The sequence below is a fragment of the Gobius niger genome (genome assembly GCF_951799975.1).
Source record: "Gobius niger genome assembly, chromosome: 11".
NCBI classification, from domain to species: Eukaryota; Metazoa; Chordata; class Actinopteri; order Gobiiformes; family Gobiidae; genus Gobius; species Gobius niger.
The window spans coordinates 3,619,819-3,636,430 of record NC_136862.1 but is presented as its reverse complement, the minus strand read 5'-3'; the positions used below and the strand labels follow the sequence as shown (position 1 = coordinate 3,636,430).

At 41.6% G+C, this 16,612-nt stretch overlaps 2 protein-coding genes across 2 annotated transcripts in view; both read left to right on the top strand.

Annotated features, from left to right (window-relative positions):
* The window catches only part of clip2 (CAP-GLY domain containing linker protein 2), a 317,314-nt gene that overhangs the window by 49,481 nt on the left and 251,221 nt on the right, over window positions 1-16,612 (top strand). The gene's annotated exons all lie outside the window — the stretch shown is intronic.
* Window positions 1-16,612, top strand: part of gtf2ird1 (GTF2I repeat domain containing 1) — a 36,754-nt gene that overhangs the window by 9,487 nt on the left and 10,655 nt on the right. The window contains exons 6-16 of the mRNA XM_079566676.1: window positions 704-996; window positions 3,471-3,566; window positions 3,732-3,815; window positions 3,890-4,073; window positions 5,251-5,276; window positions 5,353-5,476; window positions 8,593-8,636; window positions 8,736-8,825; window positions 10,308-10,400; window positions 14,155-14,208; window positions 14,371-14,451. Coding sequence (XP_079422802.1) covers window positions 704-996; window positions 3,471-3,566; window positions 3,732-3,815; window positions 3,890-4,073; window positions 5,251-5,276; window positions 5,353-5,476; window positions 8,593-8,636; window positions 8,736-8,825; window positions 10,308-10,400; window positions 14,155-14,208; window positions 14,371-14,451 — 1,169 coding nt within the window. The remainder of the gene's footprint in view (window positions 1-703; window positions 997-3,470; window positions 3,567-3,731; window positions 3,816-3,889; window positions 4,074-5,250; window positions 5,277-5,352; window positions 5,477-8,592; window positions 8,637-8,735; window positions 8,826-10,307; window positions 10,401-14,154; window positions 14,209-14,370; window positions 14,452-16,612) is intronic.

Below are 16,612 nucleotides of genomic sequence, written 5' to 3'. Positions count from 1 at the left end.
TGTCACATTTTGTAACATTTTTGTCATTTTTTTTGACACACTTTGTAACATTTTTGTCATTTTTTTTGTCACATTTTTGTCATTTTTTTGGTCACATTTTTGTCAATTTCTTGTGACATTTTTGCCACTTTTTCATCAATTTTTCGTCAAAGTTTTCTCACTTCTTTGTCACATTTCCATCATTGTTTTCGTCTCAGTTTTGTTGCTCTTTTCACACCTTTTTTCCAGAAGCTTTTGGACTGGGGTAAAGCCAAACTGGAGAAAATGTGCTCGGTTCAGGTGGGAGTTAAGGGGTTAATAAATAAGTCATATTTTCAAAAGCATTAAAACCTTTCATATGCACTATAAAATCAAAGTACTTTACAACTTTATGTATTGAATAGTCCTTTTTGTCATTTTATAAACAAGACATATAAGATACAATCCATAATTTATTACAAGTGAAGAGTGCAGATAAAGTACTTTGTTTTCAGCCTGAGCTTTGAACCTCTTGGGCTTCTTCAGGCAGCAATCAGGATCATCTGCAGATTTAGATGTTATTCATTTTAATAAAAGTTGTTATTAATGCTTCAGCAGTGCATTAAGGCGTTTCCCAGTTTACACTTGAAGATGAGGAGAATTACATTTCCAGTTCTGTAGAAAGCACATCCAGCATTTTAGCTCTTAACCGTTGTAATTCTCACTAACGAGTCCTCTTTTAAAGGCCAGCCGAGGATGTGACGCGGGAGATCCGGACCAACTCCTCCACGTCCGGCGTGAACGCGAGCGGCCACAACCCGGCGAAGACCTCCGCCCACTCAGCACTTTCGGCAGAACTGGCTCCTGCGAACAACGTGGCCTTGTGCGGCTTCCTGCACGGCATGCCCATGTCCTCCAAACCTCACTGCGACGGCGGCCTCGACCTCACGCCTCTGTCCCTGCTCGGCCTCAGCAAGGACCGGCTGAGCAGGTGCCCCGGAGCAAAGACCGCGGCGGTCAAGGACTGTGCCAGTAACGGTAAGAAAAGTTCTCATTAAAGATGCTTCTACTTCAGATTTGGACACGAACTGATGTTATACTAAAGCTTTGTTCATGCGTTAATATGTAGCTCGTCCAAAACATGGCACAAGAAAAGGTTAAAAGCATCAATGACTTTCATAAACTACAAAGGTACAGAAAAATATACCCTTGTGTGAGGGATTACACCTGACATGAAGTATTTTTTATTTTGTAGCAGTAGTTTGGAGATGTACTGGATAAATTTGCATATCATCCAAACAACCATTTCGATATTATCCTGTGAACTAAACAATGTCTTGCTCCTCTCGCTGGGGCTGGGGATTAATGTACAGCAGGGGTAGGCAAGTTTGCTTGGTGGAGGCCGATTTTCTTCACTTTAAAAAGACCAAGGGCCGGACCTGCCAATTTTTGCCCCATTTTTTACAAATGCAAGCGTATGTACACGAATAGGGCTACCATTAAACGATAGTCAGGTATCAGGAAAAAAGTTTAGGTTCTACTGGTCAAGGGACAGCATTAAAGGAAGTGACTTGGTTGTTTTCCCCAATTTTTTATTACAATATTTATATATTTCCCCAATGTGTTCCCCATTTATTTTTGTCCCATTTCTTCAAATAATTTTTCCTTATTTTGAGCCACATTTTCCCCCAAATTATTCTCCATTTTGAGCCACATTTCTTGCCATTAGAGATGAACCCGATATTGTAAATTTGCAAATCTTCCAAACATGATTGTTTCATTTTCTGTTTCGAAACGACAGATTTTTTGTATAGGTATCGAAAAAAGTATCATTCAGGTTCTGTTTGAAGATTTTATAAAGAATTGACTGTATTTAATTGACATTTTTTAGAGTATTCACAGGCATTTGATCTCTCATATGTGTCATAATATCATCTTCAAAATCATAAAAAACATCCTGAGGGCCACAGGTTCTTAGCAGAAGGGCCGGATTTGGCCCCCGTGCCTGACGTTGCCTACTTATCTACAGTATAACAAATTGATATGGTGTTTTTTATTGCAACTACAACCTAATGGCAATAGGCTTTTTTTTTTTTGCGTCTCCATCGTCCTGTGATAGACATATTTTGTTCAACTGTTGACATGTTGAAACATTCACATTTTGCAAGGTTGGATCTTAACAAGGTTCCAAGTAGAACATCAATAAGCAACAAGAAGAAATGGGAGAGTCTTCCACTTGACTTTTTAGTTCCATGAACCTTGAGATCTTCCAGTTGACAGTTTTACTGCGTCCCGCCTCAGCAGCGATCGGAGGCCTTGCTCATGCAGCTCAACAACCCGAACACATTCTAAACCTTTGTCATCACAGTGTGAATACCTGACAGATTTAGGGCCAGATCTTGTGATGGCGCATGGAGGGGCGCAGGCTCTTGGCGAATTATTGTCCGAGTGGTGGAGCTTTGTGCTTTGTGCCTTCGCCACTTGTGAGAGGGCGTCACGAGTCCATCTGGTTGGAGGACAAATGCGCTAAAGCTGGAGTGGCAAGATCACTAAGTGCGCTAAGATCGGGCCCGTCGCCTTTTAAAGGGATGTGGTCCTAAACGTTTGATCAGCTGCAAAACAGACTATTTCAGTTCAATTGTTTTCAATAAAAGATTTTCTCACTCCAATTTCTTCTTGTTGCATATTAACCTCTTACCATCCGCCTAAACCAAATGCATTCTGTCCTCTTTTGGCTGTGTAACACCTCATTTGAAAGCTAAGACCCACAAAAGTGGCCTTTTTCCTCACGTTGTTGCTGTGTTGTATCACCTTTTGTATGTTTTTTTTTTTTTTCTTTTCTTTTTTTTTTCATTTTTGTTGAATTTTTGTCACTTTTTGGTTGAGCTTTTTGACACATTTTGTTGAATTTTTGTAATGTTTTTGTTGAGTTTTAGTCACATTTTTGTTGGAAATTTGTCACATTTTTGTTGAATTTTTGTCACATTTTTGGTGCTTTTTTCCCCAAGAATCTTTTTGATTAGGGTAAAGCCAAACTGGAGAAAATGGGATCCGTTCAGGTGGGAGTTAAGAGGTTAAAGTTCTGCTTGGAACATTGATAAGATCAAATCATGCAAAATGGGATAAAAATAATAATAATTTGGTCTTGGGTCGGGACTGTACTTCGAGTGAGGAGAGCGGCGAGTAAATATTTAGCCAAGATCTGTCGTACGCAAAAGGAAGCAGAACTATGAGCATATTATTTATTTTATATTATTTACTTTAGTTTAAAATGATCTCTCCGCTAAATTCTCCATAGGTTTACACCTTCTCAAGAGAAAAGATGAAAGGTCTTGCATGAAAAGGGCTTGAAAAATGTATAAGATAAATATTTAGAACTTAAATTTGCAAAATTAAATTACAATCACAGTATCCATCAAAATCTGTGTTTTGTTCAAATTGATCACTCTTTGCTCTCAATGGTGTATGCCAAGTAGACCAGCGTCCAGGGGTAATTCTTCTCTCCTTCTCAGACGATGTGTCGAGACTTTCTGCAGAGCACTGTCACAGCCCCCCCAGCATCCACATCTCCAAGAGGCTCCTGTTCTCCATCGTGCACGACAAATCAGGTAAAACACAAGCAAGTTTCTATTAATGATCTGCCACACTGCGACGAGAGTCCACATTCATTCTTTATTTATTCACCTTTGCACCTTTACCAATGCCAGACTCATTTAGCATCTTGATATGTCGCTGACTCTTCATGAATAACTTGAGGATTATTTTGTTTTTAGAAAAATGGGACACTTTCATTAAAGAAACTGAAGACATCAACACATTAAGAGAATGCGTGCAGATCTTGTTCAACAGCAGATACGGTGAGGGGACCTCTTTTGTTCTCTGACTTATTTCTGAAACGCTGACCTGACCCGTCTCTGCTTCCCGTTCACAGCGGAGGCTCTGGGTCTGGATCACATGGTGCCTGTGCCGTATCGCAAAATCGCCTGTGACCCCGGAGCGGTGGAGATCGTGGGCATCCCCGACCAGATCCCCTTTAAGAGGCCGTGCACTTACGGAGTCCCCAAACTCAAACGCATCCTGGACGAGCGCCACGGGATCCGCTTCATCGTCAAACGGTAGCTTTCACTCACAAGGACAGGGATGTGCAGATCATCTCATTATTCTAGTTTTATCGTTATAGCCAGCTCTGTTTCCTATCATACTGCAGTGCATTTATTACTGGGATTAACGTGAACTTTGGGTCATTTAAATTTCCTTTTAACCTCTCAACCCCAAATCTACACAAGCAAACTTTCTCCAGTTTTTCTCCAGATATCCAGCATTACCTTCCTCTGTGGGTCAGAGCCGCTGAGTCACTGGAGAACTTTAAATCTCTCCTTAAAACGTACCTTTTCTCACTGGCTTTTTAACATGAGTTGAACTAAACACCTATTTCTTTTTATTGTTTTGTTATTGGCCTTTTGCACTTATACATTTGTGCATTTTTTGCTGTGTTTTTCTTTAACACATTGAGGCTGCACTGTTTTGGGGATTTAGCCGTAGAGAGCCAACAATCCAGACCATTTTTCATGATATTTGTAGCACCACAGCATATTCTGTGTTATAACTATGGACACATGTTGTGGCTTGTTAGAAAGGTGAGACTCTAAGTTCTCCGTAGGTGAAAACAGTTGAATTCTACGTGCCTCGGTTCCTGAGAAATCTAGGCTAAACAGAGGCTAGTTTTGATCAAAATCACAGATTTTTTTCTAGAAATGGAGATAAAGGGTGTTTTCTGAAACGCTCTCCTTTCTGAGTAACTCCTCTCTCCTCTCTGAACGGACACTAACATTATGGGAAGAGGCAAATATTTCCGTTTCAAGTAAATTTTCAACAACAATATTGTTGACATGTTTTGAAACACGCGTGTTCTCGATCTCTTTTTATGGCGTGTGCGTTTAAACAGCCTGGTTCTGGATTGGAGACTTTAACAGGATGTTTCTCAGTTGTCCTTGGACTGATTTTAACCATTTAAAAACTCAGAGAAATGATAAAATCTCAACTGTTTCGATCCATGAGAAGCTGCTGGCAATAATACTGTAAATATAAAATGTCCAGATCCTGACGAAGTTTTTGATCGTCATTTATTTCACTTCTGTTCATCACAGAGCTGCCAAAAGCACACATAATAGTGTCTAGTTTCGCAATAATCATCGTGCAAGTGGTTGATGAAGTGTTGCACGTAGTCTTGTCTTCTGCAGTGTCTAAAGACCCAGTGTTGCGTTTTGTCTGACGTTTCCTTTTGTGTTGCAGCATGTTCGACGAAAGGATTTTCACAGGTAAATCCTCCCTCTCACTTTTAACATCTTGTTCTTCATTTTCTCGTTATTAAAGCCTAGTATTATTTTCTTTAAGCTGCTGGAAAGATGACTCGCGAGGAGATCAAGCACGACCTGGGAGCGGCGTCTGACGAGGGCTTCCCTGATCATCTGAACGCTCCGAGTGTCCCTGAACTGCTCAGCAATCCCCACAGCAGCAGGTCAGACACAGCAGACACAGCAGAGGCAGACACAGTAGACACAGTAGACACGGCAGACACGGCAGACACACAGCAGACACCGTACACTGAATCACTGTTAAAGACTCACTGGGCTTAACATGGGCGGAGCTGAGTATCATCACCTTTTACTTGATCATTTCCTTCCTTTGTTGTTTGCTGTTTTACTGATATTATATTTGTGAATTTGTAAATGTGTGAAGGCGAGACACTAGTCTAGTCTCTAGTTTCCACCCTTTGCATCTTAGTTTTTCAGAGTATAAAAAGGACTAAACTTACCCCATATGATGTTTATTTTATGATGTTTTTGCGGTGAGTGAGGCGGACATAACCTGGAAGTAGCAGCTCCGTCTTTCACACGGGTATTAATGTACAAATATTGACAGATTTTACATCCACGTGTCCCGAAGGGTCCCCGTGTTGACGCTTTAATCCAAATATGGTATTATTCCTTCTGGGAGCCACAAAATACAAAAGAGTGGCGAGCATGCACACTCGGTATGAAACTCCAGGGCTAGTTTCCTCTGAATGAGGATAAGGCCCCACTCGGGCAGCGCCTGAAACGCCTCAAACTTTCCAGTCTTGGACTTAACAATATTTTGAAGGTTTTTTCAGAGGGATTTTTTAATATCTAATTCCAAGCCTGATTTATTCAGCTTTGAACCCAAAAAAAACAAGGTGGAATTTGAGTTTTTGCATATTTTTTCACTCATGATTAGTTAATTAAAAAAACTAAACAAAAGATCCAAAATCCCGTCTGAAAAAATGTTACTAATATGTCAATAAAATAAAACCATAAATTTTAATCTGGCTCAGTCCATTATTTAGATTGTGTATATATGAAGCCTTATTTTGATTTCCTCCTCATATTTATATCAGTAATGTTTCAAATCAATATCTCTACATTGATTTTTGATCTCGCCTTAAGGGCATCACGGTTGGTCAGAGCTGCAAAGGAGAGTGCAAAAGTCTTTTCTTGCATTTTTATTAGAGGTATGCGGTGTATTTGAGCCAATATATTAGTATTTGACTATATACACTGCATTCCAAATTATTATGCAAATTGGATTTTTGTGTCAAAAAGGTAAAAAAAAAAACAATAATAATGAAACTCATGGATGGTATCGTGTCTTGGGGCTCTATGAGTCACTGACATTAATCTCAGAGACCTGGGATGATTAGTTGTCGGGTTAAGCCCAGTTAAGGGAAAAACAACTGAAAAGGGTGTTCCACTTTATTATGCAGATCATCATTTTCAAGCAATATGGGAAAGAAAAAGGGACTTTCTGCTGATGAAAAGCGTGAAATAGCTGAATGCCTTGGTCTAGGTATGAAAACCTTCGATATTTCATGAAAGATGAAGCGTAATCATCGAACTGATAAGAGATTTGTGGATGATTCAGAGCACACTCCGTTTTGTGCCGATAAAGGCACAATATGGACGGTTTCTGCCAGACAAACACATCAGATTAGGAGAACAGATGCCACAAAGCAGCAAACAGGTATTTGAAGCTGCTGGTGCCTCTGGAGTCCCCCGAACATGAAGGTGTAGGACCCTCCAGAGGCTGCAGTTGTGCATAAACCTTCTATCCGGGCCTCCCCTAAACTGTTAATTGAAGCTGATGAACAGAAACGGCTGCAGTGGCTCAGAAATACATGAGGACTCATTTTCAAACAGTCTTGTTCACTGATGAGGCCGTGTGACCCTGGATGGTCAAATCAATGGAGTAGTGGATGGTTGGTGAATGGCCACAATGTCCCAACAAGGCTGTGACGTCAGTAAGGAGGGGGCGGAGTCATGTTTTGGGCCAGAATCATGGTGAGAGAGCTGGTCTGCCCCTTTAGGCCCTTTTAGGCTCCCTGAAGGTGTGAAAATGACCTTTGAGTTTCTGACTGGCCACTGTCTTCTATGCTACAAAAAGAAGAGCCGTGCTTTCCCTAACAAAATCCTCTTCATGCTTGACAACGCACCATGTCATACTGTAAAGAAAACCTCTGCATCACTGGCTGCTATGGGCATAAAAGGAGAGAAACTCATGATGTGGACCCCCTCCTCCCCTGACCTCAGCCCTATTGAGAACATTTGAAGCCTCAACAAAAAATACTTCTATGAGGGTGGGAGGCAGTTTTCATCCAAACGGCAGCTCTGGGAGGCTATACCTAACATCCTGCAAAGAAATCCAAGCAGAAACTGTCCAAAAACTTACAATTTTAATGGATTTAAGAATTTTGAAGCTGCTATCACACAAGGGCTCCTATGGTAAAATATAACTTGACCTGTTTTTTTGATTGAAATAGCTTTTGATTTCAGTAAATATGACCTCCTAATGCTACAAATACAACAAATGACCATTTTCAGTTAACTACAAGCTTTAAAATGTATTGAAACGATGAGTTGCATAATAACTTGGAACAGTGGATTTTGAGGTTTTTAGTATATCTATTTTTGAAAAAAATACTGCTATCACTAGGAAATTTTTTCCACCACATTTAAATGATCCTCTACCAGGTAAAGACTTGAAAATTATGCTGACTCTCATTTGAGTTGACAATTTAGAAAATCTTAGAAAAATGTCATTTGCATAATAATTTGGAACGCAGTGTAATAGCGACTATCGGCCGATATCATGCCAATAAAAGGTCGATATCTCCAGAACTAAAAGAGATGGAAACTCTCTGTTTTTGCATCGGAAACAGTTTTAAAATGGGTCCTTCAACAACTCACTCGGCCTCAGGGCTGAGACACATCGCGGTGAAAATCGGTCACAAGTTTGTACACCTGGGATCCTATTTTATTTCATATTTTGTGTTGTAGATTTTTTATTATAATTTCAGAACCATGAGAGAGAAAGACGTACGTTTTGTTTTGTTTTGGAATCTGCTTATTTCTATCTTCCAAACTAGCTCCCTCCACCCTTTAATAAAGCGCCCCCTGCTGTCACAGTTCAACACGGACACATATTAGTCTTCAGAAGCATCCTGCACAGGATTATAGAGACATATATATATACTGTAGATACAAAGACATACATGTTTTTTCTGTTATTCTGCTGCTTATACTATTTCCTGAGATGTTTTGTCGTTTGTTTCCTCCCCAGATCGACGAGTGCGTGTGTCAGTCCTTTGACCGAGTGTAACGCTGGTGAGTCCCATGTTTCATCACCTAAATGAGGCTTCGTGACTTTTAATCAAAGTCTTAAGATGAAGAAGAGCTTGATCGTTCCTCTTTGTGTCTGAACAGCTCCTCCTCCCGCAGACTCTTCCTGCAACTCTCTGAAAAAGATCAAGGTCGAACCTCCAGACAGTAAAGACCTACAGCTCACAGCACCAGGCGAGTCCCGTTTAAATCATTTAAGTTATGAACAGAAGGGAGAGGACGCTTCTGTTGTGTTTAGTTATGGCTTTGTCCTGATTTGATCCTGATATAGTGTTTCTTGGAAGGTTAAAGATTATACGAGGTGATAGGGTTAGGCTTAATGAATTAATGCTAACGCTGTGTATCAAAGAGGGTGAATCTAGCTTCTGTTTATGCATCTTGAGCTTAAACCTGGGGCGATATTGACCTGCAAACATCCCCCATTTTCACCTATTTCTTCCCCTATTTTATTAGTTTTTTTTTAGTTTTTTGTTTTTTGGGTGCACCCTTCGCGATCGGGTGAGGAGCTCAATTACCCGGGAGGAGCTCGGAGTAGAGTCGCTGCTCCTTCACGTCGAAAGGAGCCAGCTGAGGTGGCTCGGGCATCTGTTCCGGATGCCTCCTGGTCGCTTCCCGCGGGAGGTGTTCCAGGCATGTCCTAGTGGGACAAGGCCTCGTGGAAGGCCCAGGACACGGTGGTGGGACTATGTCTCCGAGCTGGCCTGGTGTCGCCTCGGGGCCCCCCCAGAACAGCTGGAGGAGGTGTGCGTGGATCGGGAAGTCTGGGCATCTCTGCTGAGACTGCTGCCCCCGCGACCCGGCCCCGGATAAAGCGGAAGAAAATGGATGGATGGATACAATTTTCCCCTAATTTTTTCCCAATTCTTACCTTTTCCCCCCCCCAATTTCTTCATTAAAAAAAAAAAAAAAAGTTTTCCCCTCATTTTCCCCCAATTTCCTACTTTTTTTTTTTTCCCCTCATTTTTTCCCAATTTCTTTCCTGTTTTTTTTTTTTTTTTTTATAATTTTTTCTGCTATTTCTTCCCCCCTCATTTTTTTTTACCCTATTTCTTTCCCCCAGTTTTTTCACAATTTTTTCCAATTCTCTAGCAAGTTCCCCCCTCAATTCTCTCATTTTTTCCCCATCCCTTTTCTCCCAATTTTTAGCCAATTTCTTCCCCAGTTGCCACAATTTTTTTTACCATATTTTCTCCAAATTTCCACCCATTTTTTTTCACTGTTTTTAACCAACTTCCCCGTTTGTTCCTCCGTATTTTCCCCATTTCGACTGTGTTTATCAAATTTACATCTATATATCCAAACAACAATTTGAATAATATCTTGTCGATGATATATTGATGACCCACCTCTACTCTGCCCATTCTGCCGTAAATGAAAACCTAGAATCAACATCCCTTCTATTAAAGAAAAGTGTCCAGTGCTTCTGTAGTGTTGGTCTGCTTTACAAACACTACCTCGGCTTCTGTTTGCTTTGAGGGGCTGCCATGATTAGCTTTGGTTTAGTCCAAAGTCCCCCCTAACCGGCTTTATTGACTCTGTTGTTGATCTTTACCCGAGCCTGCTGAACAACAAGAATCTTCTCCGTCTGTTTTTCCAGTGTTTTCACAGTGTTTTGTCGACTCAGATTTTGTTTCATAAATGTCTTGTGTGTTTCAGAAGACGACGGTTGCCTGGAGGAAGCTGCTGAGTCTGTGGAGCCGGCGACAGTCTCGCCCTCCACTGCCCCATGTCAAACAGAGAACGGTACAGGTGACTATCTACATCCCGCTGAGAACCCTTCACCCTCTCTGCCCCCGTCAGCCTAAAGACAAACCCTCTGCCCCCGTCAGCCTAAAGACAAACCCTCTACCACTGCCTAAAGTAGGGCTGGGCGATAAATCTAATGAATTCAATTAATTCATGCTTTTAAAAACAGACGATTTGGAAAATGACTAAATCGTAAAATCGAATCCAGCTGCTCCGTGTCCCTCCAACGTGCGACCAGATTGTCAGAGTTTCAGACGCTCCGTAGTGAAATGACACCAGCGGAGAAGCAGAAACTTTCTGACGATCTGCTGCTTCACAAAGGCCAAAGTGTTGTGTTTTAAGAGGACGCCCTGGAGTTTTCTTCCCCACTTTCCTCCGATCTGCTCCTGTGCCTTTCTCTCACTCTGCTCTGAGCGGACCATTTAACCCCGCCCCTTTCCCTTGAGTCCCATGGAGACAGTTGTCAATCACAGCAGAGCATAGATATAATAATTAGAGATAGATTAATACCCATTCAGCCCCATTTATAGGAAAGGTCCCGAGTCATGTGTGAACCTTAATGGCCGCTCAGACTCCTCCTACGCAGCCTGTTCCTTAAAAGAGCTCCAGAGCTTGATTGACAGGCTCTGGAGCCAGTCAATGCACTGAAAAGGCTCCCTCTTGTTCAGGTTGATAAACAAAAACCAGTGTGTTTAAAAATATTTCACCTGGTCACATGGGTCACATGGGTCATAGCGATTTTTAGAAAAAGAAAACTCTTTGGAGCCGGGCTTTTAGGTCGTTCATGGGAGGTCGGAAGTCTCATTACAATCAATGCTCCCAAGTGTCTCTTGGAGTGGCCCCTGGCCACCAGGGGGTGGTATTACAGCAATGTCAGCTCCCCACCCTGAGGACCACAGTGAGGCGTGTTCCTCGCCCATTTCAGCAGAAGCATGATGAGAAAACTCCAAGGCTTTTGAAGAGGTTTTACTTTTGAGAGCAGGCAAGGAATATCTAAAACAGAAATAACTATTTTTAAATAAAGGGCAGTGTTATCTTAATGGGCCTTATTGTAGCTACATTATGAAATATTAATGAGCAGGACTCTGAGCAGTTTTCTTCATATGAAAGATCAGGAGCCTTTTAAAAGTTTATTTTAACCTCTTAACTCCCGCCTGAACCGAGAGGATCTTTTTCCTCACGTCATCAGATTTTTTTCCATCATTTTTTTGTCGGGTATTCTACTAATTTTTTTGTCATTTTTTGTCATTTTTTTGGCAAATTTTTATCAAATTTTTTTGTAGCATTTTGTCACATTTTTGTCATTTTTTCGTAATTTTTTTAATCAATTTTTTTTCATTTTATTTTTTTCATATTTTGTCACATTTTTGTCATTTTTTCATCAATTTTTCGTCACTTTTTTGTCAATGTTTTCTCACTTTTTTGTCACATTTCCATCATTGTTTTCGTGTCAGTTTTGTTGCTATTTTCACAGCTTTTTTCCAGAAGCTTTTGGACCGGGGTAAAGCCAAACTAGAGAAAATGTGCTCTGTTCAGGTGGGAGTTAAGGGGTTAAATAAAATCGATTAGAATCGTAATTGTCCAAATATCGCCCAGCCCTGGCCTAAAAACAAACCCTCTACCACTGTCAACCTGAAGAGTGTCCCTCTACCACTGTCAGTCTAAAGACAAACCCTCTACCACTGTCATCCATATCATCCATACACCCACTCGAGAAAATCGTCCCGTCATAAATTAGTTCCAAACAAAGTCCCAACAAGTCGCCTCCACTTCTCCCTCTCGTTTTCAATAACCATAGCTTTCCTTTTCGTCTAACACAGTCGTCTATAGAACACAGCTTACAGTGACAGCCGAGCAGAGACATTTCCTCCTGGTTCTCTCAGAAATCATCTCAAACCTAAACCTTCCACACACAGAGACGAGTTCATCATGAGCTCCTTTCGTGATTTGTCCTTTTATGATTTGGATTTTGGTCGATCCTTCTTCAGTTCCTGGAGGAAATGCTCTGCCCGTTGTTGATCTCAGTTCTCTGCATCTTTTTGTTTTCATTGCCTTTTATTTAAGTTTTCTTTTTCTTTGTTCATGAATGATCACAAAGGGAATGGTATCGAGGTAAGTGAAGCTCAACGTCATCCGCAGTGAATCTAGTCACAAAAAACTACAGCCCAGACAATTTAAGGAACATTTGGTTTCTCTTTGTAACTTTTTTTTTGGAAGCTGAAGAATATACAGTATATATACAGTACTGCATTGACCAGAGCTGTCGATTTCATCAAATCATCATCATGTTTGCTCATATAACGTAAGATCGATGGCCATTCAAATGAGTAATGAAGAGGACTGTCGCTTAGCTTAGCCATATGTTTTATGAATAGTGTCACAAATCGATATTCACATGTTGTTCCTGGAGCTAATCTGTCCAGAATATGGAAGTCGTGTAGATTTTGGTGCGTTTTATAGGATTTATGAGCAAAAACATATATTTATATTATGCTCTATTAAACCTAAATATCTCAGAACACAGATAGAACCTTATAATTCTGCATACAAAAACTGAAACTGAATGTTTATGGCTCTTGTGAAATGAAATATTCTAAGAATCTTTGTATTGAACATTTGTATTTAATTATTAACCTCTTACCACCCACCTAAACCAAATGCATGCTGTCCTCTTTGGCTATAGGTCTGTGTAACACCTCATTTGAAAGCTAAGACCCACAAAATTGATATTTTTCCTCGCGTTGTTGCTGTGTTGTGTCACCTTTTTAATGTTTTTTTTGTTTGTTTTTTTCAAATTTTTGTCACATTTGTGTTGAGTTTTTCTCACATTTATTATACATTTTTGGTCACTTGTTGGTTGAGTTTTTGTCAGTTTTTGGTTGATTTTTTTTGTCAGTTTTTGTTGAATTTCTGGTCACTTGTTGGTTGATTTTTTGTCACATTTTTTTTTAAATTTTTGTCACTTTTTAGTTGATTTTTTGTCATTTTTTTGTCAAATTTTTGTCACTTGTTGGTTGATTTTTTGTCACATTTTTGTTGAATTTTTGTCACTTTTTGGTTGATTTTTTGTCATTTTTTTGTCAAATTTTTGTCACTTTTTGGTTGATTTTTTTTCCATTTTTTGTTGAATTTTTGTCACTTTTTGGTTGATTTTTTGTCAGTTTTTGGTTGAGTTTTTCTCACATTTATTATACATTTCTGGTTACTTGTTGGTTGATTTTTTGTCACATTTTTTTTTTATTTTTGTCACTTTTTGGTTGATTTTTTGTCACTTTTTTTCCCAATTTTTGTCACATTTTTGTTGAGTTTTTTTCTCACTTGTTTTTTTTTTTTTTGGTCACTTGTTGGTTGAGTTTTTGTCACGTGTTTGTTGAATTTTTGTCAAATATTTGTTCAGTTTTTGTCATTTTTTTGTCGCGTTTACATCCTTGTTTTCTTCTCATTTTTTGTGGCCGTTTTGGTGCTTTTTTCCCAAGAAGCTTTTTGATTCGGGTAACGCCAAACTGGAGAAAATGGGATCCGTTCAGGTGGGAGTTAAGAGGTTAAAATGCTGTTAAGAAGCATTACTTTTGACTTCCCACCACCTGAAGAAGCCATGGTGAACAGACCTTTGCTTGGATGAGGATTGTGGATAGTGAATAAGAAGTCTTAATTCATCAGGTTTTATTGGCTAATTATTGAAATCAATGTTGAACTGATGAATTGACAGCTCTTTTACTTTTGCTTCAGATCTTTTAACTGGGCTGTTGTTTTTCAGCTGAAGCTCCACCTCCAGACGCCTCTGCTCCAGGTCTGAGGAGATCCCCAGAAGGTAGTGTTAACTTACAGTGTTTGCATGTAATGTCTTCACTTTACGCCGGTGGTGTTTATCATCTCAGACGGAGCTCTTTTATATCGTTCTCATGATGAATCCTCAGCTCGCGTGTCTCTCTTTCTTTTCAGCATTTTCTTCATGTTTTTGTCTCGTTTTCAGTCGCCACTTTGGAGGAAGACATTGGGGAGATGATCCTTCAGCTCAGACGGCGACTGGACAGTGTCTTTAGCTCCAAGTTTGGTGAGTTATTCTAAAAGTGAAAGAGCCCGGGACACAGCAGAGGATTTTAAACCACGATACAAAGTGCACTGACCACAGACATGAGGCTATTGTATGAAACCACACACTAAAAAGCACTGTTTTTTGTGAGGAACTCTCATTCGGCCACATTTCCGTGATCTTGAGAGAAGCCAAATCAGGATGAATATCAAAAACGTGTCCACAGCTTAACACATTGAGAGCCAACAATCCAGACCATTTTTCATGATATTTGTAGCACCACAACGTATTTTATGTTATAGCTATGGACACATGCTAAGGCTCGGTTCCTGAGAAATCTAAGCTAAACAGAGGCTAGTTTTGATCAAAATCACTGATTCTAGAAACTAGATTCTAGAAGATATTGTGTGTTTTATGAAACACTCTCCTTTCTAATTACCATAAATTCTCTAATACTGGCCTGTATTCCATTAGCGGCCGGGTCTCTAACAGAAGAAATATTTCCAACGACGATTTTCAACGACAACATTGTTGACATGTTTTGAAACACCGCGTGTTCTCGATCTCTTTTTATGGTGTGCATTTAAACAGCCTGATTCTCTGATTGAAGACTTTAACGGGATGTTTCTCAGTCGTCCATGGACCGATTTTGACCATTTAAAAACTTGGAGAAATGTTAAAATCTCAACTGTTTCGATCTTTCCATGGGAACCTGCTCTGCATTGTCAAACTGCACAACACCACGCCCCCTCGGACTAACACCACGCCCCCTCGGACTAACACCACGCCCCCTCGGACTAACACCACGCCCCCTCGGACTAACACCACGCCCCCTCGGACTAACACCATGCCCCCTCGGACTAACGCCACGCCCCCTCAGCCTAACACCACGGCCCCTCAGGCTAACACCACGCCCTCTCGGACTAACACCACGCCCCCTCGGACTAACACCACGCCCCCTCGGACTAACGCCACGCCCCCTCAGACTAACACCACGCCCCCTCAGACTAACACCACGTCCCCTCAGACTAACACCACGTCCCCTCAGACTAACACCACGTCCCCTCAGACTAACACCACGCCCCCTCAGACTAACACCACGCCCCCTTAGACTAACACCACGCCCCCTCAGACTAACACCACGTCCCCTCAGACTAACACCACGCCCCCTCAGACTAACACCACGCCCCCTTAGACTAACACCACGCCCCCTCAGACTAACACCACGTCCCCTCAGACTAACACCACGCCCCCTCAGACTAACACCACGCCCCCTCGGACTAACACCACGCCCCCTCGGACTAACACCACGCCCCCTCGGACTAACACCACGCCCCCTCAGACTAACACCACGTCCCCTCAGACTAACACCACGCCCCCTCAGACTAACACCACGCCCCCTCGGACTAACACCACGCCCCCTCGGACTAACACCACGCCCCCTCGGACTAACACCACGCCCCCTCGGACTAACACCACGCCCCCTTGGACAAACACCACGCCCCCTCGGACAAACACCACGCCCCCTCAGACTAACACCACGCCCCCTCGGACTAACACCACGCCCCCTCAGACTAACACCACGTCCCCTCAGACTAACACCACGGCCCCTCAGACTAACACCACGGCCCCTCAGACAAAAAAAAGAAGAAGAAAAGAAACGCAATAATAAAATGTCCAGATCGTGACTTTTCCCAAGTTTTTGATCGCCATTTATTTCAGTTCATCACAGAGCTACCAAAATCACACATAAGGGGCCAGATCTTGTGGCGGCGCACGGGGCGGCGCAGGCTCTTGGCAAATTATTTTCCGAGTGGCGGTGCTATATGTGCCATTCGCCTCCGCCACCTGTGAGGGGGCGTCACAAGAGGAGGTGACTGCACTGATGGAAACGTCGCTGACATTCACTTCCTCGTTTACATTGTGCTGTCTTGCGTTCTTTCTTAAGCCTTAGGCTCTCACAGGTCAAACTAAAAACTTTATTTACCCCATCGTGAGCTGAACCATGTTCACGTCTCGAGAGGAAAAGAGCTACAGCGTCCGCTGTGGCACGGATCGGCCACGCTCGGCGTGAACGCGAAGCAAAACAAAAGCACATGTTCACCCCACACAACCACACAACCACTCTCCTGGAGGCGGAGTCGATCTGGTTGGAGGAAAATGTGTGTCTCCACCCACTTAA